Consider the following 25,258-nt stretch of genomic DNA (forward strand, 5'->3'; position numbering starts at 1 on the left):
TCTATATGAAAGAATATTATCTGAGCTGTTAAAGATGTTCACAGAATGCAATTATTAGAAAACTGATGGTTCGGAAGAGACCCGAGTAAAGGGAAAGATAAAATATTCTTGGTATTCTCTCTGGAGCCTTAGCCTTCTGTTATCATTTTTAAACAACCTCCCTAGGAGGGCTGGCAGGTTCCATTATCATCTAATGGGGCTCTCCCACAAATCCTGTGGCCAAGGTCTCACCTGTACTTCAAAGACACTCTCCAGCTCTGAACTTGAATGTTGCCCAGGCACTTCGAATCTGACACATCCCAAACTGAACACAGATTGTCTTCCCCTAAAAGCCTTTTATCCTCCCTATTCAGAGAAAGATATCACCATCACATACCTCAGACAGAAATATGGGCCCCATTTTTGAATCGCCTCTACACCACATACAATATATTGCCAAGTTCTTTCGCGTGTACTCTATAATAACTTTAGACCTACCCACTTCTTGCCAACCCTGCTGCCACGATCCCAGTCCAAATATCCGGTCTTGCTCCAATAGCCTCATAGCTGGACTCCCTGACTCCAGTCTTGTTCTACTTCTAGCCATGGTCTATGCTACAGCCAGAGGGATATTTCTAAAGTACAAATTAGATTTTAGCAGTTTCTACATGAAGCCCTTTCAATGGCTTCACACTGCACTCAGGATAAAGTACAAAATCCTTAACATGGTTTCAAGACCTCTCCTAACTGACTTGATTGCTTCCCCAATATCATCCATCTCTCAAGCCAGCTCCCATCTCCAGCTACATGTATGTGTTTCAGTTCCTGGGATGTCCCCTTGCTTACTCTTATCCCTTTTATGACTCCTACATGCCCTTCAATGTTCATATCAGATGTCACTATCACTTCCTTCCTCAGACGGGGTTAGCTGATCCTACTCTGTGCTTCCATTATGGTGCCATCTATCTCCCATTTTCTAAAAGCTCCTTATGATTTCTGTAAGGGAAGGAAATATATGTTGATTAATTCTCATAACCCAAGTGCTTAACCACCCAGTGGCTGCTCAAAAAATAACTTGTATAATTCATTTCTTACAATCTAGCATTTAGAGAGATTAAAAGTCAAAAACACCAGTGCCTTGAGACTAGGTTTATGAAATTTGGTGGTAGCAGTTTGCTTGGTTTTCTTGTGCTCTGGCATAGATTTATTCAGGATGGAGTTATAGCTTGCCATTTGCGTGACCCGGGAGAGGGAAGAAGTTGATCTGATTCCCTAACCATTCCTTTCCAATGTATGTTGTCTTTTCTGTTAAAAAAGCTGAGCAACATGGATTAAAAGCTAAACATGTTAAGCTATCTTTTTTTTTTTTTTTTTTTGCAACATGAATCAACAGAACTATTTCATGAATCCAGGGAAGGTATGTTACCTAGAAATAATGGTAGTGTGTGTTGGGGGGTATTGAATGGGCAGGAAGAGAAGGAAGATCTGGTACAAGTATTAATGAAGACTTTACTAGCTACACAACACAATACTTAGCTATGTTAAACAAAAAGCAGCAGAATATAAAATCACACAATCTTCCCTAGTCCCAAATATGAACTTTAGACTTCCAGCCACTCAGGCCCAAAACTTAGAGGAGTCATCCTTGCTTCCCTCTTTTCTCTCATACCACACGTCTCAGCAAATCCTATCTGCTCTATTTTAAAAGTATATCCAGAATATATCCACTTCATACCCCCTCCGCCCTTGCCCAAGCACCCATCATCTCTTGCCTGGATGACTACAAGAGCCTTCTGCATGGTCTGACTTTTCCCTGTCCCCCTAGGGTCTATTTCTAACAGAGCAGCCAGATCATGGCTCCTCTATTCAGCCCTCAGGCACTTTCCAACCCACTCAGAATCAAAGCAACAGTCTTTATTCTTGGCCCCGAGGCTCTGGATGATCTGCCTCCATCTCTGCCTCTGCAGTCCCAACCTCTGAACTGTTTTTACCACTCTTCCCCTCCCTGGTTCTGCTTCAGCCACGCTGGTCTCTTCAGGGCCCTTGGCCTTTGTACCCCCTGATAGCCGGTGTTCCTGCTCACACACCTTGAGACCTCTGCTCAAATGTCATCTTTCCAGCCCCACTCCCACTTCAGTATTCCTCTCCCCTTCCCTATGTTATACTCCACCATTTGGTGAGCAATGTAATATACCTATATCTGTTTGCTTTCTATCTTCTCAAGAATATAAGCTCTTCGAGGGCAGGATTTTTCTTTTTGTCACTGCTTTATCCCTAACTATGGTTAGGTGCTTTGCAGTATATTTGTTGAAAGAATAAACTGTTTAATCAAAGATAAACATATAAAGTAAGGGTAGAAAAAGACTGAAAATACACTAATATATCTCTTATATTTCTCTCATTTTTGTTAAATTTTCTAATTTTCTCTCCAGTGACTATATACATGTCTGGCTAAGATTTCTCCATACTGCTGCTGTGAGACCTTTCATCTTTCTTTGTGTTGGGGGCTATTTTGTCTTTGAAGATTTAGGGCTTTTCCAAGAGAGTTAATAACACATTAGGGAAAAAAGCTGCAAAAGTGTAGAAATCATCCATTAGTATTTCTTATCATTTGATCAGGTATGGTGTCAGATCCGATTATTCTTTCTGGCTATCGCTCCTTTGAAACATCTTGGTAATGTTAATGCTTCAGAGGTGGTTTGTACTATGGTATTTAATCCCCCCAAATCTGAAACTCCCACTTTTCTCTTTTTTAAAGCTATCTACCCTGTTATAGGATTAATCAACTTCTCTTGCATTTTTCTATGTCTCAGTTAATCCTTCCGGTCTCCTCAAGAAAATCTGCTTAGCATCTTCTTCATGAAATCATCATCAAAAAAAAGTTCAATGCACAACTGCAGGGTTGCAGGTATTGTTTCTTTTCATAAAAACTTTCTGGATCTGCCCAACCAAATTGTAGCTCTTCTTCACCTTCTTCTCCTTTAGGCTTCCTCTGCGCTCTATCGGCTAGACATCTCTTCAGAAAAGATATCATCTCTGTTGCTATATTCCAATTTAAGCCCATCTCATCCAACCTCAGGGATACCCATAAAGTCTTTTCTCCTTGCGTTCCCTTCCTCAGTTTCCCACCCTCAATGGACTGGGATAGAAGAGCTGATTCACCAAAACTGAGAAACAATGAGATCCTTTAGTACCGTGAATGCTGACATCCACAACTTTAACACATTTTTCTGGAAAAATGTAAGTTTTATATATATAGAATGCTATCGTATCAAGATGTGTCCTTTCCTGGAACCACTACTACTGATGTATGGGAACTTCACATCAGCCCATCAAAAATCAGTTCTGCTTTCAGACATTAAAATATTGTGCCATCTGAATTTAAACTTGCAAATATTTCTGACAGTGTCTTTGGTTCAGGCCTCTGAAATACCATGATGTGACATGATGTCTAAGCCTTTCTCAGAGGCATGGACCTGTCTGAATTCACTGCAGCACCTGGGCATGGGGTTAACTATGGTGGTGCACAAGCATCACTGGGTGAGCACTAAGTGGCAAACTGGCCCCTTTGCACTTTAATCAGAAACAAATCCCAAGCGCATATGAACTGTGGCTTGAAGACGTGAACACTGGATTTCTTCAGTGTCCCCACATCTTGGGTAATTTGGCTCAAAACTTCCTTCTGATAAAACCTAAAGACAGAGGACTGCAAACCTGAAGTTCTACATTCTGGGGCTTACCATTGAGTAATGTCTTTGACGTGTCCTACTTTAGCTGAAAAGAATTTGTGCACATTTTCAAGTATATTACATAATATATATACACACCTGTGTAAAAATTAAAGAAAGTTCTTCATGACACACTAGTTTATCACTCGTATTTAATTACCACTTCTGCTTCAAATCTTTATTCTATGGCTTCAGATACTTTCTGGAATACTCTGTATCTTATAACAAAAAGCCATCCTCCATGGCTTAAAGTAATGACATTAATGACATGCATGTAACTTTCTGTGACCTGGTTTCTGCTTAACCTGCCAAGTCCAGCACCAGCCATTCCCTGCTTCCTACCTTAGCAACATCAAACTCCTTCTTTGCTTGAGCTGTTCTCTACCTGGAAAGTCCTTCTTACTTGTCTTCTTGGATAGCTTTGGTAACAGCAGCACCAATAAACCTTTCTAAACTGCTGCTTGTGAGGTGAGTGTCTTCTCTCTTTAGCCCCTGTATATCCCAAGCATAATGATTAGCAGCATCTCAGATTCTAATTATCTGTTGATCTATGTGTTTGCTCCAAGAGACTCAAGCTCCTCAGAGTGGACTCTTTTTTCCAACTATTAAACCACTGACACCCACTCTAGGCCCTAACACACAGGGCATTTCACAGATCTCAGCTGAATTGGAAAATTATACAGGATGAATTATTACTTTCCCCTAAAAATAGAGCAGAACACCCAGAAAATAATTAAAGAGAAGGGTGTTTTGGATAAATCCCAATATGTTTACAATTATTCCCTGCAGCTCTTGATTATCTTGATTACTCAGAGACAAAGAAAACCATTGTTTGAATTACTCCAAACAAACAAAAATCTTAAAAAATATACAAATTGTCCCAAACAAAGAAAACCTTAGAAAATATGTAAATTTGATACCAGTCCACAGCATTTATATGCTTTTTTTTCCCCTTGGAAATGTCTGGGGGGTGGTGAGGGGTTGGAGGAGGGGCATTCACCCTAATAATAAGCCAGTGGGGTTCAGAATCAATATTCAGTCTAGCTGAATGATACAAGAAATAATTAGAAAGACATCCAGAGGAAAAGTAGGAAGAGCTAGCTTGACCTGGATCAATTAGAAGCTAATTTTTCCACAAAAAAGTAAAATTTGACTATATATCAATAGATGGTGAGAACTAAACACTCCAAAGAAAACAGTTTTTCTAAAGAGGAATTAAGAGCACTAGGTAATGTGTGGTTCTGGAAATTTCTTTTCTAGGAATGTAGTTCCCAGAAGAGTAAAAATAATTAAGAACAGAATTTGTTTTGTTTTATTTTACTCTCCTTTATCGTTTTATTTAAAAAACTTAAGAATAACAGAAAAATGAGGACAGAATGAGTAACAAAATATTTATTATGACAAATACAATTAAAAAATGTTATATTTCTCAATAAGGTTGTATAAAACAGGGTACATTATCTCAGTGCTCAATATTTTTAGTTATTACATCATTCTTACAGGTTTCCATAATTTTGTGATGGTCTGTATTTTATAGTTTTAAAAATCATCTCATAAAACATCAATTGTTTGATTACTAGTAATTTAGTGTGGAAAAGAGAATGCGCTATATTTTAATATTGTTGAAAATTATTTTTGAAAAACTCAAAACTTCAAAAAGCACTCAGGTATAAACAGACATATAAAAGCTGATATATGGCTTTATTCTATGGCTTCAGGTACTTTCTGGAATACTGTGTATCTTATAACAAAAAGCCATCTGTATTAATACTAAGTGTATGTCTATCGTGCAAGTTTCTAGAAATGATTAAATAGACAAAAGCAAAAGGCTATAAAGGAAAGGGATAGTAGATATAGTTCAACAAATAAAAGTTTGTCTGAATCAAAGAAGAAAAATCACTGACATCCATGTCTGACACTTCTAGCTGCCTCCCAACACATCCCCTCTTCCCTTCTTCCTTAGATGCAACCACTCTGATTCTTGGATGGAAACACTGTCCTCCTTGTCACCACTATATTCCTCTGGCTCTCTTCTTACACTTGGATGTGGCCATGTGATTAGCTTTTGGCCAGTGTGGAAATGCAATGTCCAGGAAGGAGCCTGTGGTGGTGTGAAGCTGTATGTACCACAGAAAAACATGTTCTTAAATCTCATCCATTCCTGTGGGGGTGAACCTATTGTAAGTAGGACCTTTGATGAGGTTACTTCACTTCAGGCATGGCCCAACTAGATCAGGATGGGTCTTATTCCTCGTACTGGAGTCCTTAACGAGAATGAAATTTATACAGAGAAAGAGAAATCCACAGAAGCAAGAAGCTAAAATCAGTGAAACCCAGAAGAGAAGGGAGAGACTGTTAAGCACTGCTATGTGCCTTGCCATGTGAGAGAAGAACCAAGAATTGCTGGCAGGTGGTCACTGGGGGGAAAAAGGCATCGCCTTGATTTGGACATTTTCCTGGCTTCAAAACTGTAAGCTAATGAATTCCCATTGTTTAAGCTGACACATTTCACGGTGTTTCAGTTTGCTAAAGCTGCTGGAATGCAAAATACCAGAAATGGATTGGCTTTTAAAAGGAGATTTATTAGGTTAAAAATTTACAGTTCTAAAGCCATAAACGTGTCCAGACTAAGGCATCAACAAGAGGATACCTTCACTTAAGAAAGACTGATGGTGTCCAGAACATTTCTGTCAGCTGGGAAGGCACATGGCTGGCATCTGCCAGTCCTTTGCTCCCAGGTTCTGGTTTCAAAATGGCTTTCTTCAAAATGTCTCTGGGCTTCTGTCTTTCTTTGTTTCTCTTTTTCAGCTCCTGTGCATATTTGCTTCTTCTCCTAGGACATTTCTCTCTAAGCATCCGGGAGTCCTGTCTTAGCTTCTCTGGGGTAAACTCTGGGCTTCATCTCTTAGCTTAGCATCTCCAAGTATCTTTCTGTCTGCATCTCCCAATGTCTCCAAGTGTCTGGGTCTGTTTTGACTCTTAGCTCTCTTAACAACTCCAGTGATCTAATTAAGACTCACCTATTCAGGTCATACCTCCATGGAAATGATCTAATCAAAATGTCTCACCTAAAGTTGGATGGGTCACATCTCCATGGAAACAACCTAATAAAAAAGTCCCACCCTAATCAAAAGACTAATAAGTCTGCCCCCACAAGAATGCATTAAAGAACATGGCTTTTGTGGGAGACATAATAGATTCAAATCAGCATTTGAATTTATTTCCTTCAGCAGCCTAGGAAACTATAACAAAGCCTTAAAAAGAAAAGGCTAATCCTAATCCCTTTCTTGCAGCTGGAATTTTTGTAAAATGACTAGAGCTTATGCAGTGATTCTGGACCATGAGTAAGCACATTAAGGTTGGTAATGGAGCAAGATAGAAGAAACCTGGTCCATGATGACAGTACAGCTACCATACCAGGCCTGGACTGCCTGCTACCCACCTGACTTCTTTTAGAGAGAAAGAAATTTCTATACTGTCTAATCCACAGTTACCACATTTTTTAAAATACTGAAAAATATGTCATAAAATAACTTGCTTTGGGTGATACACACTAAGAAGCCTAAGTGATAATGTGGAACAAAGATGCTTTTGAATGCTCGTTGATGAACTCTTTCTCTTATTATACCATGGAATACAAGAATTGTGTCCAATTATGAGCAGATGGCACAGTGACATCCATGTCTCCCTTTATGAGCATTCTGATAGAATCCCTGGCATGTAATGCAAATACAAGGTATATTGGTCTTCCGAGTTAGAATGGTCAAGGGGTGACCTGCAGTCTGCCTGCCTTGCTGAGCCCATCGCATAGTGCTTCTTCCTGCCCTCCCTGCTCCAGCCACCCTGACTTTCCATATCTTCACCAGTAGGGCTCATTCCTGCCCCAGAGCACTGGCACCTGTTGTTCCCTCAGCCTGAGATGCTGCTCTTCACACAACAGGTATCTCTGCCTCACTTGGGTTGTGCCTTCTTCAAAGAGCCCATTAGGGTCTTGTCCCTCTATCCTATCACCCTACTCTCTTCCTGTCACTTACTACTTTGTGAAATTATCTTTAGTCATTCCTCATTTAGTCATTTGTTAACTGATTAAGTGATTGTTTCTTCCTCCTATTCTCTGTTCCCCATGATCCAAATGCCAGTGGGAATCCTGCCTAATAAACCCATGTGCTAGGAACAATGCCTGGCATGAATTAAGCCCTCAGCACTTACTTATGGAATGACTGAATGTGAGAATGAATGCCTCTGAAGGAGTAACTAAAGCTATGCCATATTAAGAGCAGGCTCCATTCAGCTTCCCATGCCTTGCATCTCACATCTATGACATCGATGCCCCATTACTGACAAGACCGTTAAGGGCAAGGACCAATTCTACTAGCGTACCACACATCAGACGCTCAATATACATTTGTTCAATAGTGTAGGAAAAGATGCAGTGCCTATAAAATGCAATGCTAATTCCCATAATGATTCTAAAGAGAGCTCTAACTTTCAAGTGTGTGCACATGTCCTGATTCATGATGACACTTGTCACACCTATGTCTCTCTTTCCTTCTAGGTGTTTCCGTAGAGGCCTCTCTTTACCACACGGGCTCAGAAGTACCTATGCAGCCAGCTGTCTCAGGAAGTGTGAGGGTCTGCCTGTGTCATTTACTGTCAGGGGCATGAGGACTGTGACCAACAGCATGTTTTACCGGAGAGGCTCACAAGTGCTGGCTCATTGACGAACATCTGACAAGAAAGAGTTCAGGGTATTGTCCCCTGCAGGCTAATTGGCTAAACATAGAAATCTTGGATGAAACTCCATCGTATCATAACACTGACCCACCCCATCAACAAGGGCTGACCTTATGACCAATAAATTATTCTATGCTATCTAAGTAATTAAAAGCTGATAAGACAAAGAAGGACTGCTTTAACCAGGAAATTCCTCATATGAAAAGTAATTTATTATGCCGGATAAAACAGGCAACAGCATAATTTAAGAAAATCACATCACTAATGTAGTTTATTAATACCTTTCCTACATGGGTGACACCAAAGAGTTCAACAAAGATTTTTATTGTTTTTTTTCAGAGACTCTACAAACCTCAATCAAGAGATCTGAAATTCGGTAAAACACATGCTCATTCCTTAACTTCAATTTCCTTCAATAGTTTTATAGATCCCTTAGGCCAGGGGGAGCAGAAACAGATGGTGCCCAGGAGAACTTTACAGTGCCTGTCTGCAATGCCACCATAAATTTAAAAGGTTTGCTGATTCTAAGCTTCTGGTATTAATCCTGATATGAAATGATCCTTGATGTAGCTTGTTTTTTATTTTTTAATCTGGTTTACTAATCACATTGGTTAGAATATTTTCTTCTGGCAATTCAGAAAATACCCAGTAACATCATTTACACAAGTCAGAAAAGCAGGCCAGCATATGTTTATATAATATAGTACTTTTCCCCAGGGCCTGCCTTGCCCCATAAATTGTTGTACTGGTGTGAAAAAAATACAAGCAAGCACTGAAAAAAAAAAAAGTTCCATATTTGTGAAAGGACAGGAAGACAGCGACATATTTAGTCGCAGCTAAGCTTGTCACATTATTTTCTCTTATTTTCTTTTCCAGAATAATCTCTTATTGTTGTATTTTCTAATTGTCTACTTATGCATAATCCATGTTTTTTGTTTTTGTCATAATTCCTTTTTAAAAGGGAAATATTTAAGTAATTTGTGGTACTGGGATACTTGCTAATCATTATCATTTATTTGAATCTGTATTATAGGCAGATATGTAGTCACTGCAGTGGAAACAAAGCACAAAACTTTACAAGGGACTGTTTCTCAAATGGGAACACCCTGCCCAACAACTGAGAATGACCCACTCTGGCTGTGGCTAGAGTTGCTGAAGTCTGTACTAAACCCTGAGATATTTGGGGAACAGCTTTCTGGTAACTTCAGACATGCAGAATGTGCTGCAGTAAGGGAGACAAAGAAACTATCTGGTTGTGTGAAATGATCAGTGATAAAGGCAGCTAAGAAAAGCTGAAGATGGAAATATTATATGTAGACAACGAATTGCTTAGTTTACCAACCAGATGGAAATAAGTACTTTGACCTGTGGCAATGACACAACAAGGCGCTCGAACCTTTACAGTTGATGAGGCTCGGAGAAGGGCCATATTGGTGAGGAAAGAAAAGGTGAGAGAAGAAATGTAAAGGAACAGATAGCAGTGTGGACAGTGGTTAATGGCAGACTCTGGCTGGCTTCAAATCACAGCTCCGACGCTTACTAGCTACATGACCTTGAGAAAGTTATTTAACCACTCTATGTCTATGAAAAATGTATAATAGGACCTCCTGTCCAGGGTTGCTGGAATATTAAATGAGGTAACACATGTAAAGTATATGTGGTCCTCAATAAATGAGGTCCTCAATAAATGAGGCTTTATTATAGCAGAGTCATAACTGTATGTTCCCTGATGATGTCTGATGACTGGGATTTTCAATTTAATAGCGTTTTTTTTTTCCTTTTTAATACAAGGGGTATTATTTATATTAATATTGCTGTTAAAAAGATGTGAGAAGCTAGGATATGAGATGGAATTTCTACAAATGGGGTAGGGCATTGAGAGAGTTAGGTGGGTGTCAGAAATGGGGGGTGGGCACTTTTTAAAAATGGTGGGAACACTTTTGTATCTGGCTAACTTAGAACTGATCCTGGGAAAAAAGCAAATAAATCAGGGAAATCAATAGAATGCAAGGAAGATGGTTGTAGGAAGAAAAGAGTTTCCACTTGAGAACAAGAACCTCAATAGACCCCAAAGAGAAGATATTTATTTCCTTAGGATGTTAGAGGAAAGGCAATGGGATTTGAAAAGACAGACCTGGGTTGAATTCGCTGGGTCACTTGCTATTGCTTTGTGATATGGATTTAAATAAAACAAGGAATGCCTAGCACCAAGCATAGTGCCTGGAGAACAGGGTGGGTGCACAATAAATTTTGGCTCTCTTCAACCTCCCCATGCCCCAGTTTTAGTGAGTAAGGATTTTCTTTCAACATCTTGAGTGAACTGGCTCTGTCTTTGGGTGGAGGGTGCAAAGGTGAACCAGGAACGTAAACTAGAAATGACTATAAAATCCTGATCTATGTGTGAAGCTACATCAGGCTGAATATAGAAGCATGAGACCTGTACTTGCAAGATGCCTAATTTGTATCTAATTTGCACCCTGAGATTCTGCTAACTAGAGCAAAATAGTCTGTGCCCTTTAAATGTTTAAGATGTTCCTTTGGAACAAACAGAGTGAAGAGAAGCACACAAGGCATTATTTCAATTTTAGGAGTTGGAAGGCAGCCTCAGAGGTATAACATGGATAAACCTCTGCTTAAGTATCACTAGCGGCCAAGGGCTCACTGCTGACTGGCAGGGGAAGGGTTAATTAAGGGAGCCCAGCATCGTGTTCTGCTGTTGGAAATCTCTAGATGTTGGAAAGATTATCTTATTTGAGTAAAATATGCCTCTCTGTTACTTCTATCCACTGCTTCTCATTTTTTTTTTTGTTCACCACAAATAAGCAATTAAAAATCATCTACTAACAATCTATTTATTTACTGGGCATTATGTCAGAGTGAATAAGTGAAGAAACGAGCCAGCAGACATCTGCAAGGAGTTTAAGCATTCTGGAAAGGTTACTTGGCATTGAGGTAGAGGTTGGACTAAGGAAAACAAGACCAGTGCAATGCCTGTAGCGAGGAAAACAGTGGAGAGAAGAAATGTGGAGGAGGTAATGCTTCAGCAATACAGAAAGCAGAGATTTTCCATTCTACACAAATCCCTGAAGTACCTGCAAAGAGTGATAGTCCCTTTAGACTCCTAATTTCCAGGTTAAATATCCTGGCTTCTTCTCAATAACTATTATCCAAGAAGCAGCATAGAGAAGTGTTTAAGGTATCAGGCTCTGGAACCAGACATCTAAGTCAAAATCTCATCTCTGACAATAACAGTGTGATGTCAAAGAAGGTTCTTAATTCCTCTGTGCCTCCATTTCCTCATCTGTAAAATGGTTATAATAACAAGCTTGCTGTGAGGGTCAGGTGAGTTAATGATCCTCACAGCATTTCAGGGAAACACAATGGACCTCACCTTGACCTCTTTTTCTCTCACTCCTCATATCCAATCTGACAGCACATTCTATTGGCTTTACCTTTAAAATATATTCAGAATCTGATCACTTTTCACCACAGCTGCCCTCGTGACCCACACTACCATTATCTCTCACCTAGCTTATTTGCAATAGCCTCCTAAATGGTTAGTAACCTAACAGTCAGAGTCCTGCTATGCAAAAATAAGTCAGGTCACAAGTATTCTCTCTCAAACCCCTCTAATGGCTTTTCATCTGACATGAGTAAAAGTCACAAGGCTCTAAGGAAACAAAACTGAAAACTTGGCTCTGGGTTCCCCTTACCTGCTGTATTCTTTTCTATAGCACTTATATCCACCTACATATTTCACTTAATTAATTAATTAATTTTCTCCTTCCACTAGAAAAGTCTGCTACAAGAGGCCAAGGACTTCAGTCTATTTTAATCACCACTGAGTCCCCAGTGCTTAGAACCGTGCACATAAAAGGATCTCAATCAAGAGTTGTTCAATCGATTGAATGTATGTAAAATATTTGGAGCAGTACCTGGGGTTTGTTAAGTGTTCAAGATGTATTAGTTATTACCGGTGTTTTTATTCTTACTAGGTCTTGGTGGCCTTCTTGAAGAACTCCCGTATTGCGTCAATGCCTCTTCAAAACCACACAGTATCCCACCCTCCGATTGCCACCCGAACCAACACAGACCGAACAGGGCTGCTAGTTTCAGTCTGTCTGCTCCCCTCTGCTACACCACCTTGAAGCCCTCAGTAAACTTTCAGGCAACAGAAACATGTATTTATGTATGTATTGTGTGCCAGTTTGAATGTATTATATCCTCCAAAACGCCTTTATCTTTGATGCAGTCTTTGTGGGCAGGAAACACATTGGCATTGATTGGGCTGGAGACTTTTGATTGGATGTTTCCATGGAGATGTGGTCACTCAACTATGGGCGAGATCTTTCATTGGATAATTTCCATGGAGGTGTGTCTCCGCTCATTCAGCAAGGGCCTTGATTAGTTTAGTGGAGCACTATATAAGCTCAAACAGAAGGAGCGAGCTTGTGACAGCTACGAGGGACACTCTGAAGAACGCACAGGAGCTGAGAGTGACATTTTGAAGAGGAGCTGCAGCTAAGAGAGGACAAAACGCCCCAAGAGCAACTGAGAGTGACATTTTGAAAAAAAAGCTGAAGCCTAGAGAGAAACACCCTGGGAGAAAGCCATTTTGAAACCAGAACTTGGAGCAGACGCCAGCCACATGTCTTCCCAGCTAACAGAGGTTTTTGGACATCATTGGCCATCCTCCAGTGAAGGTACCCGATTTTTGATGCGTTATCTTGGACACTTTAGGGTCTTAAGACTGTAACTGTGTAAACAAATAAACCCCCTTTATTTAAGCCAATCCATTTCTGGTGTTTTGCATTCCGGCAGCATTAGCAAACCAGAACGTATATGTATATGTATATGTATATGTATATGTATATGTATATGTATAGATTTATTTATTTTTGGAAGAATGGCTGCCAAATCAAAACCTAGGAAAGGACTGGGATCCTTGAGGTACAGTCTTTGGTGGAGACACTTATGACCCTGTTAATGGCAGTGACAGAAATGTTACTTCCATACCAGAAATCCTATGGTAACCTCAGGTTCTGAGGGATGCCCTTGGCTGTGTTTCATTATGTGGATTACATAAAATATGTCAAATCAGCAAATGCTAATATTTCTACATCTCCCGGTGTTACTTATATAGAGTCTACATGCTGCTTAGACTCACATTTTCCTCCAAATAACAATATATTGCTTTGAAAGTTAAAGATGAATAAATGAATTTTATTCAAGATGGTAGGCTTATTTCACATATTTACATACAGATATAAATACTGGCCCATAAATAGATTTTTCATACACACACATAAACAATTGGCTATAATCTTAAGTGGAATACAGATTTTTTAGAAGGTTATAAAAAATCGGAGCCTAAAGGTAGTCACTTCTTTCTGAAAACAGAATTAGTGACTCTGTACTTATACTAAAAATGTTCAAAAATTAAGTATAGCTACATCATTTTTTGGGACCTATTTTCCTAGTGCCCAGGAAACAGTAAAGTGAGACAATCAATTCTTGGAATTTGAGTGGTATTCTTGTTATCTCCCTACTTTGGATTTGTTGTGAGGCTTCATTCCCCTCCTTCTAGCCCTCCCACCCTACTCTGTATATACATCAAAATGCTTTGCAAGCACTGAAGTACTACATACCTTTTAAGTATTATTCTTTCCTTTGAATATATTAAACTGATTTACATTTTGGACAAGCTAATAAAATCAGCTGCATGAATCCACATTCTTCATAATTTCAATGAAGCGCCAGCTACTTACACATTATATTCAAAATACCAGTAGTAACAAAACAATAAGAAAAAGAACCTCCTGTTAGCACTTCCCACTGTATATGAAGTGAACAGAAACGTGATGGAGCACTGACATTCATTTCACGTTGAATTAAACAGAGCATTACCAGTCTCAAGAGATGATATTAAGTTTTGTGTTTGGGTAATACTGGAATTCTATAGGCAAGGGTAGAATTATATTTGGCTGGCAAAAAGCCAGTCGAACTTCACACTTGTCCTAAAAGTAGGTGGTCAAAAGCTCAACTCCTGTCATCAAAGCCATTGGCCATGGCTGCTTAAACTACCTGGATCTTGCAATCTTTTGTGCTACTCATTTTACAGATGAAATAAACATTAAGAAATGAGATAAAGTTGGGCAAAGATCATTAGGTCTAGTGAAAAAGATATTAAGTTAGAATCAACCTCTGGGCGGGGGATGTGTAGGGAGAAAAAAGGCCGAATCAGACAGAGCACATCAAATAAAAACAAAGAATAAAATCAGATTTTCCAAGAGGCATCATCAGATGTCTAGTCTGATTTTATTTCTTCAGGAAAAAGGACTCAGAAACCAAGGCAAAGAGGGAGATGTATTCACAGCTTTCTCTCTACCCTTCTCAAAATACATGCTGTAAATTTTCTAGGGTTCACAGTACATGTTTCAAAAGAAGTCTTTACTTTTGGGGGAAGGAAGTACATGTTCCTTGATATGTCTGGTTTCACTGTAGTAGTATCTAATGCCTCTCTCTAATAAATTTAACCAGAATTTTTTTTTAACATGCCTGCATTCTGCTAATTTATAAAAAGCAGGATGCTGTCAGATAAAATTTCATGAAAATGATCTATAAACCAGACTCTCAAAAGTGAAAGGTACTCAGGCAGTACTTAGGGGCAACTAATACACAGAAACCACTGAAGGGTTTCCGGTGACTGTGGTAAAACAATGTACTGAAACGGAGCTCACATTACCTTGATTTGCAAGTTACTGTGAGGTCACAGGAAATCCTGAAATGTTTTCCACATTTTCTTCTATACATTTTATGTCAAATTTCCTGAAATTGAAATCACAAACCCTCCTACTGCTGGAACCTCTTCTGAAGGAAAGGAGATCTTCTGACACTCCCCCGTGAACACCTAATAACTCAATTCCTACAGGAGACTGAAAGAATTGAAAATGGACTTTGATAAGGCTGAAATGTCAGATGCCCTAACTGTTTCAACATGAAAACCAAACTGATGCCATTAAGACAACTCTAGAAGTGCATTTAATCTAGTGACAACAGACTTTTCTTTACAACAAGAGATAACAGAAGAAATGACTGACTGAACCAAAGACGCAAACTTACTGTTTCCCCAGATCTCTTATCCAAAATCTACTTGTGGATTTATGGTCTAATTTTAAAATGCCATATTCCATCTAGATATTCTTAATCTGATTCAAGCTCCTTACAACCATATTTTATTGTTCCAGCTATGTTTGTGAAAGGATAACTCAGATTTAAGGGAAATGTACAAGTTTAAATTATTCTCTGAAGATTTACCACTCCCAACTGTGGAATTTAAGAATAGCTTCTAAATGGTCAATGCTATTTTGATACAAATCAACAAAATGGAAAGTTACACCGAAACGATTACGGTTCATTGCTGAACGCCGATTTTTAAGGTTTTGTTGGATAATGAGTTATTAGCACACATTACCTCTCCTGACATATCAGGGGCCATCGGAACAGCAGGCCACAGAGATGAGTAGATTCCAAAAAACACCACCCAGAGAGCGATGCTACCCCATATTGCGATGTGGCTGAACTGTGAAGGAAGGAAATCCGAGTCAAAGAACTTTTAGGTAGTCTGTGTACACAAACACGAATCATGCTTTTACAGATTCCCTTGTTAACTTCTTATTACATCCCTAAAAATACTATCTACAGGAATTTTTAAATATAGTTTTCTGTTTTTACTGGGTCTTTCATTAATTGCTAATCTTCTCCACAACTGCTAATGTTTGTGGTACCGGAATTTAGGACTCACCAAAAAACTTCATTTTGTGTAGTAAATGAAAAAGGAAGAAATGTCATTTCATGTACGTTCCCCCAAAAGTCCCCTCTGGATTAAGAGACAACTGCCAAGTGAGAGCCTGTGTGCGTGTCTCTGTGCATGTGAGTTAATGAGGCAGACGGCTCCGTTTCATTCTCTCTGCCATTGAAGACTGTCCCAGGCTCTTGACTTGGTATCCACCTTTATTCCCCTATTTCATAGCCATTCCTTCACAACGAGCACTTCTTTTATCTCCTCAATATCAGTGTTTGCTACTCTGCAGCTATCTCATTGTCTCATGGTTGTATTAACTTAAGAGCCTTAGAGGAGAGCTACCTTGCCCCATCTCACCTGCCACTGAATCCTCCCTCACATTAACACAATCAGTCATAAACTCTGTTTTTAAAAAGCTGTGGCTCCTCTTCAAGCACCTACAGGCTTTTTCTACTGAGAGAGAGTGGTGTTTCCACAGAAGAAAAATGGCGGGCTGAGGAGACTTTCTGGGACTGAAAACAGCATCGACAAAGAGTTAAAAAAGTCATTTTTATAGGGACTGAATGTCAGGAAATTTATAAAATACTATTTGAATAATTAGCTTTTTTAAGATAAGAAAATTACACTGATTTAAATAAAATTTTTCTGGGGATAAAGACATGAACATCTCATCAACAGGTTAAATATTTCATTTAAACAAGGCATTTTTATATCACAGAAGAGATGATATATTCCATTTATGTAGGAAAAATTTCCATTGTCTTTGTCCAAATAAAATTTTTCTCATTGTATCAATCTTCAATTTCTTTTTATGAACTAATGGGCTTGAGTACATTTCAGAAGACAAAGAAAAAGATTACTATAATAATGAAGTATAATAAAAGTCTATTATTTTTGTCTTCATAAAAGATTATGAGGCTATTATTGCATTCTCTTTTGGAAAGTTAGAGATGATGGTAAGACTCAAAGAACCAGCTTTTAGGATATGAACTTAGCATCTACATAGGACCTATCTCAAAATGCCCCACAATGATGTGGGAGGTGAGAAGGTTCAGGGAAAAGTGGTCTGGAGCAGAATGACTTGGCTTTGATTCTCGTATCCATTTCTATGCATCTAGGTAACTCTGGACAAATTACTTAACCTTGCTGAGCCTCCGTCTCCTCGTTGGCAAAATGGCGTAAAAAATAGTTTATATAGCTGTTGAAGGATTAAATCAGGCAATATACGTAAAAACAAGCTGAGTACCAGGCCGCAGTAGGAATAAAATAGTGGTGCATGATTATTTCCTGACTTCTTCATTCTCCTGGACTTCTCTAACTCTTGGTGCTCTTCCTGATTTAGCATTTCCTAAAACACTCCCCCTGTGTAGCTACTAAGATGCAAATCTCTTGGCTTTCCATCCACTTCCAAGATGGTTCCTTCTCTCTCTTTAGTGGTTCTCTCTTCTTATCTTTTTGTATTCTCTATCACCTCCAAACCTCCTTTATTTTTGCTCTGTATGACATCAGTGAAAGATTTACTATACCCATTAGAATATGCCGATGACTGTCAAATCCAAATTTCTTGTGCCAGCTTTTCCCTTGAGCATCAAATTTTAATTTAATTTTGTTACTGGGTCTTTCTACCTGGATTTGCTGAAAATACTTTAAAACTAACTTTTCTAAAATGCAAGGTGCTTTATCCAGACTGAGTATTTACAAGTCTGAAGACAAATCTTTCACTAATATTATTGGTTTTCAGACTCATTTTCTAATGGGTTTTCTGTAGAATGCCAGTCTTAGGGCACATTCTATTAAAAAAGGACTCCTTGTCAAATATTTAAGTTTGAATGCCTTCCCCTTTTGCAGGATATTCACATTATACAATAATATATTAAAGGCTCTGAGATGTCTTGTGTTAAATAAACTTTTTTACGTTTATTCAAATTTAGTGTTTCCAAACCAGAATTCCCAGTTCTTCTCTCCACTCCTTGCAACCCACCCCCAACTCCCACAATTAACAACCTGTGGAACTAGGATAATGGGACACATGAAGTTAGAATGAAAAAGAAACAAACAAAATGGAGATCATGCCTAAGTAAATGTGACATTTCTGGGTTGTGGGTAGAGATACTCTTACCCATGTCCAGTATGATGTCTCTAATCCAGCTTTCAAACACACAGTTATCACCACGAACTAAAAGAGAAGGGAAATGTTATTTCATGAACATGCCAGTTTGTCAAATAACTGTTCTTTGAATGACTGAAAGTGAGATCTGTAAACACAGATATCTTTGGATCAGACCATGGGACCGGTAGATGATTCACAGCCTGCTTTGGTCTCCAACAAGCGGGGGAACAAGTGAATTAGCTGGGCAGTTATGGCCGTCATCAGTCAGGACAGCCTCTGGCAGCACTGCACACCTACACCTGCCCTTCCCGCCTCTCCCCACCTTCACAGCCCTTGGGTCCTGGCCAACTGTGAGGCTCCTGAGCACAGGCTCCCTGCCTTTTTGTACAATTTTCATGAAACGGCAGTGGAGGGTATACGTCTACATCAACAAGGGTTTTTGAGTTTGCTTTAACTTTATTTGATGTCATCTTTAATAGGTAAAAAGTCCAACTTTCTGGATTTTAAAGATGAATTATAAAACTAAAATAATAGATATTTAGAAATCTAAGCACTCTGTAACTGCAAAGTGGGATGTAATAACCTTTTACTCCCTCCATGATATACAGACCCCATTGGTGGTAATTACGTCACTAATTCTGAGATAAGGGAACAAGGGCTTAATTAACTGCTCTGTCTTCTAGTATACAATAATGATTAAATACACATGTGCTGGAGGTGGATTATCTGTGTGTAAGACTCCATCACTTATTAGCTGTTTAGGTTAACTAACAAGGCAAGCTATTTGACCTTTCTGTGTCTCAGCTCCATCATTTGTAAACTGGGACTAATAAAGCATATTTACACAGTTCTTTGAGTGTTAAACAGTAAATGTAAAAAACTTAGAATAGTGCCTGGCACTGGAATAACTACAGCCCATTATTATTGTTATTATAATAGGCATATAGTAATAACAATAAAATTATTAATATTAATTTAATAACATTAAAAATACAGTTAGTAGTCAAGTGACCTCTGGGCACTTTTCAATTATTGGTGGCACTGGGAGTGTGAGGTTTGTTTAGCACTGGTGATTAATAAATGCTTGAAGTGCCTACTCATACTTTCAGGCACTTAAGGGTTTGTGCATAATATTTGCTTAGAACTTCCCAGTGGGGTTGTGAAGTTAGGTTTAAGTTGGGCTTCCTCAGTGAGAGATCTAATGGCAATTTAGGATTAATATCTGTGAAAATAAAACTCATACCAAAATGTAAATATTAATTCACTTAAGCTATATAAAATGCCTGTAAATAAGAGGTATGGCTGAAAATAAAATTAAAGAAACACACCCTCTTGGGACTTGTGTATTTTAAAATAGCCCCAGGAGACATCCATGATGTATACTCTGATTAGTTTCTAACCTACTCCATCAAGTATTTATGTATTTATGTTTTTGCATTCATGTTGTTAGAGAACAAACCAGCAGACCCCTAAATATACTTTTGCTTTTCTTACTACTTCAGTGGATTGATGTCAATGGAAAGGAGACCCCAGAAAGGACAAAACTTTTAATCCCTCTTTTGTCTACCAAGCTTAACTCCCTATCATTCAGTTATTTATACACATGACACTTGAATACCATATTTAGTTTTCCTACCAACCGAGTCAGCCATACTGAGAGCTCTTTAGCACGTAGAACGGGATGTTGCCCTCCCATACAGAAGGAGCTTTATCACAGAGCAGGGCCCAGGAGTACAGAGAAAAGAGCAATGGATGGAAAATTCAGAAAGGAAAGGTGGCATAAAGTTTTATCAGATACTAACTGTATGATCTTGTGCTTTTGTATTCAAGTAGTAGTGCTTTTGACTTTTAAGGGAAAAATGGTTTAAAAGCGTTTTTTGTTCATCGATGGTGGGGATGAGCTCTCACGGATCTGTGTATCCCCCATGAGTGCTTGCCTTAGTGACTCACACAGTGGGTTCCCTACCATGTAGGGGTTCAAAGCCCCCAAAGCTTAGAGATTTCTCTCTCATTTTAGCTATCATGAGGCTCCAGAAGAATTACTGGTTACATGCCCAAGAACAGTTTGATAATATTTGCTATAAATTCACAAAAGCAAGAAAGTATTAACAACAGGGGTAAAATGACACTGAGGAAAATAGACAAGAAAGTGAAAATGGACAATAAGAGTAAAGAGGGAATACTGAAAACAGCAAGTGAAGTCCTATAAAATCAGACATTTAAAAACCTAATGTAAAATAATCTCTTAAAAGTCAAAACAACTAGGGTGTAAACAACCCTTAAATCTAGAAACGCACACATTTAAATTTGAAGAAAATAAAAGCACATATGACAGGATTCAGTTTTACATGCAAACCAGGCAAATGTTCTGCACTCACAGTGTAAACGAAGTTTCCCAGCAGCAGATAATCGGAGGTCTTCCCATTTCCAAACACAGTACCTGTAGGAAAAGAAGAGGTTGTTAGGGAAGAAAATAGATGAAGTTCTTTCAGAATCCTTTCAAAGGTAAAGATGGGCCACAAATTAAAACCAATTTCTAATAGCCAAAGAAGGACACCTGGGTTATTAACCAAGTCTCAAGAGTCCAGAAGATTTAAAAAAAAAAAAGAAAAAAAAATCAAACTAATTGTTCAAGCAAAGGGCACTCTGAACCCTAATAAGGAACTTTGTTAACAGCTTGGATGAGGGTCTTAGGGAGCTTTCTTACTATCTCAATAAAGTTGCTGGAATTGGACCTGAAAGAAGTCATAAAAAAATTCACAGAGGGCTGGGAAACAGCAATATGATTCCAGATAAATGGCTCTTTGAGGGCCTGGTAGAATTCAGAGATCTATTTTCAAGTATTATGTTATTCCAGTAATGACAAACAAACATGGCTCTAGATAAAGGGAGTGGTATCTTACAAACAAAAAATTACTATTACTGATAAAAAAATAAAAATAACTGAATAATTAAATTGAGAGTGCTGATAAATTTAAAGAACCCAAGGTATGTTTAATGGAATACTTTATTTATTCACATATTCAGAAATATTTATTCAAAGCCTAGTATGTAAGGACAAAGTGTGTTGGAATAAAGTATGAGATGAGACAGGGTGAGTGGTGCTGCTATGAAAAGGAAACATAGTCAGATAAGCTTTGGAAACAGACCAGGTTTAGTTCTGTCACTAGTAGTGTCAACTTCGGTTATTTATAATCATCCCCTATTTTTTCCTAAAAGATAGAGTAAAACCAGCTACCCTTGAATGAGGCTACGGATGTTATGCACCAAGTGCAGGGCGTGGTGCATAGCAGATGTTCAATAAATGCAACACCTTCCCCTCTCTAAAGGTTTTGGTTAAACGTAGCCAGGAAGGGCTGCTTAAGAGCCAGCCATGGGCAGCCTGGGAACCTTTCTCTGCTGGGGGTGGTTCGTGATTCAAGACATAAGATCTACGTCTTTTGGGTACACTGTGTACAATTTACAAATGAACACCTACAATTAATCTACAAATTTCCAGAGAACTGAATTAACAAAATCAGAAATCCACAAAATACCTGAAAATATCTTATGATTACTTCCTGCCTTGCATGATTCTGCTATGTGGTAAGATGCCTTGAACAATGTATGCAAATTATCAAAAATAATCATATTTGGGTCCAACTAAGCTGCCCAGTCACAACTGATTAGATAATGATTAGGATGATTCAGGTAAATCAGTGGTTCTCACAATTTTTGGTCTCTGGAATCCTTTACACTCTTAAAAGTTATTGAGGACCCCCAAAATGTTTGCTGATGTAGGATGATGTGTATCAATATTAATCAAGTTAGACATTAAAACAGAAAATTAAAAATTTACATTGATTCATCTAAAATAACAGTGATAAACGTAATGAAAGGAAATTTTTGAAAAATAACTATTTTAAAAAATTTAGTGAGAAAATCGGTATTGTTTTACACTGTTATAATCTCTTTAATGCCTGGCTTAATAGAATGTTGTTTTGGTTGAAATATATGAGGAAAATTCAGACTTATGGAGTTATAAAGAGGAGTAGTATTTCAATAATATTCTCCAATAATTGTGGATATTCTTTGATACCACATCAAAACTTGAAGGTGGTAAGCTTCTTCAAGGTTAGCTGCAGTATGGAATCTGAAATTAAATCAATGAACATTTTATATTCTGTTACATTTAAATCCATTGGTCTGCCTTACACTTTGAGTGGATCTTTTTTAATCTCACATGATTCTGTGACACCTGCAGTGTTCTTATGAAAAATAGCAGTTCACTGAGTCATGCAAATTGTCCATATGTTGACAGAGGTCATTATATAACATCAAAATATCATGATCTTAGAAGTCTTTAAGTATTGGGAAGCTGTGAAATTTATGGTACTGGATACAAGTTTTCTAAAATTCTAATTTTTGCTCAGAATTAGAATTTTTGCTCACATTTTATCATTGGCAAAAAATACTGCCAGCTGTTTTCCTTGAAGTGATGGGCTCACTTCATTTATTTCTGAGAAAACATCTGTCAAATATCCAAGTCTGAACAATCAAGGTTGCCTGTCTGTTCTTTGAAGCGAAAATGGTGTTTTTTGAAAAAGCAGCTGGTTCAGCTCACAACTCAACCATAATACTTCAGTATGCAGAAGTGCTTTAGACATACTTCCAATTTTGCCAAACAGAATATTAATAAGATGTGTTCCAAGGTTCGAGGTTTAATAAAATTATTAGTTTCTACTGCGTCATCAAGGACATTCTCAAGTGAAACTAGATTTTTAAAAAATGTGAATGCATGGTGGTGAAGTATATAATGACTACTAGTACAGTGATAACACTGTTTGTGATAAGACACCAGCAATTTTACCCATTATTGCTTTTGTATCATCAGTGAAAATGATAAACGATGTCATAGGAATATTATGAAAATTTTGAAACCATGAAATTTTGACCTCATGGATTTTAAAAGGTCTTGGATATTTCTCAGGGGATATTTCTTGGGAAACACTGAGGCAAGTGAATAAATGAATATTTAGCTAAACATTATACAGCATGTCTATATATATATTTTTGTATCTCCATCCTTTCAAAAGCTAAAAACTAAACCTTATTTAAGGATGAAAAACAAAACAAAACAACTACAAAACCCTCAATATCAGAATGGCAAAACAAAATTTGTTAGATACCCATTTCTTAAGAAAAGAAATCAAGTGCTCTTTGAACTTGGCAACGTGTGAGTACCCCTATGAACTCCCTCTGCAGAAGCTGGGTGGCTTAGCTAGTTTCCCAAAAGCAAAGGGAGACCTAGGATCTGCTCTTCAGGAGCAGAAATTACATGGGAATTTCTGTCAAGCCCTGTTATTGCTAAGGTATTTTAGATACTATGCGGTTTGAGCCACTTTGGATATTAGATTTATTTCTTCTAATTTAGAATGTTGAAATAGCAGTTTACAGATGGACATACGTATTCATAATACCTACATTGATTTTGAATCTTGAAAATAAACTTTACCTGGAGAATTTATCTAAGACCAGCATATCCTGAATTGTACCTTGGGACTTCAAATCCCATTGCTTGCAAAAAGTAGAAACAATCCAAATATCCATTAACTGATAAATGAATAGAATGTGGCATATCCAATCAATGGATTATTATTCAGGCATAAAAAGGAGTGAAGTACTGATTCATGTTGGAACATGGATGAATCTTGAAAACATTATAAGTGAAAGAAGCCAGACAAAAAGGGCCACATATTGCATAACTCCATTTATATGCAATATAGGCAAATCTATAGTGACAGGAAGTAGATTAGAGGTTGCCAGGGGCTGGGGGTGTGGGGATGGGGTGGTGGGGGGAGGGATAAGGAGTGACTACTAATGGGTACGGGGTTTCTTTTTGGGTTGCTGAAAACATTCTGAAATTAGGTAGTGGTGACGGTTGCACAATTTTGTGAATTGTAAAACCCACTGAATTGCACGCTTTAAAAGGGGGAAGTTTTATGGTCTGTGAATTGTATCTCCAAAAATGTACATCCCATTGCTGTTCTCTTAGCCTCCTGGGTCAATATTCTTTACTTGAATTTAATTTTCTTATCACACTCATTTCCATGGCTTAGACATTGAGAAGTATTTACTCTTGCACTGGTGGAAACATTAATTAAGAGATGAGATTAAAGTCCTATCTAGGACATGAAGCTACTGCCTTCTCTGTTATACTAACTCATCTCACTTGTCCCACATGCTCTTATTAGTTCATTGACAATTTATTGAGGGTCTACAGTGAGTCAGGTACTGTTCCAAGCAGTGTGGATATAATAGTGAACTAAACTGGAGCTTTGATTCTAACAGAGGAAATTAAATAAAAAAAATAAACAAATATACCCTGTTAGGTAAGTATTATGAAGAACAATGAATGATGACAAGAGGCTAGAGTGATAGCGGCAGCGGGGAAGCGTTGGCCGCACTTTCGGATGGAGATAATCTGGGACGGTCTCTGTGGTGAGTTAGAGCTATGTACCCCAGAAAAAGATATTCTTAAACTTAATCCATTTCTGTTGGCATGACCTCTCATAAACAGGGCCTTTTGATGAGGTTTCCTCAGTTTAGGTGTGGCCCAGCTGAATCAGGATGGGTCTTAATCTTAATACAGGAGGCCTTATAGGGAAGGGGTGTGTGTGTGTGTGTGTGTGTGTGTGTGTGTGTGTGTGAGAGAGAGAGAGAGAGAGAGAGAGAGAGAGAGAGAGGGAGAGAGGGAGGGAGAGAGAGAGAGAGAGAGAGAGAGAGAGAGAGAGGCAAGGAGAGGCCGCCATGTGCATTGCCATGTGACAGAAAAGCCAAGGACCACGGATCGCCAGCAGCCACCCCAAGCACTACAATCTTCGGGGGGAAAGCATCACCTTAATGACACCTTGATTTTGGACG

The 25,258-nt window shown here is 38.4% G+C and overlaps 1 protein-coding gene across 5 annotated transcripts in view; it reads right to left on the reverse strand.

The window, feature by feature from the left end:
- Positions 1–25,258, reverse strand: part of ATP8A1 (ATPase phospholipid transporting 8A1) — a 254,190-nt gene that overhangs the window by 18,723 nt on the left and 210,209 nt on the right. For all 5 annotated transcript variants that reach the window (XM_037829701.1, XM_037829703.1, XM_037829702.1 and 2 more), the window contains 3 exons: positions 20,734–20,795; positions 18,365–18,421; positions 15,916–16,023 (listed from right to left, as the gene is read on the reverse strand). In XM_037829701.1, the coding sequence (XP_037685629.1) occupies positions 15,916–16,023; positions 18,365–18,421; positions 20,734–20,795 (227 nt within the window). The remainder of the gene's footprint in view (positions 1–15,915; positions 16,024–18,364; positions 18,422–20,733; positions 20,796–25,258) is intronic.

Source organism: Choloepus didactylus, chromosome 3, assembly GCF_015220235.1.
Source record: "Choloepus didactylus isolate mChoDid1 chromosome 3, mChoDid1.pri, whole genome shotgun sequence".
In the NCBI taxonomy this organism is placed as follows: domain Eukaryota; kingdom Metazoa; phylum Chordata; class Mammalia; order Pilosa; family Megalonychidae; genus Choloepus; species Choloepus didactylus.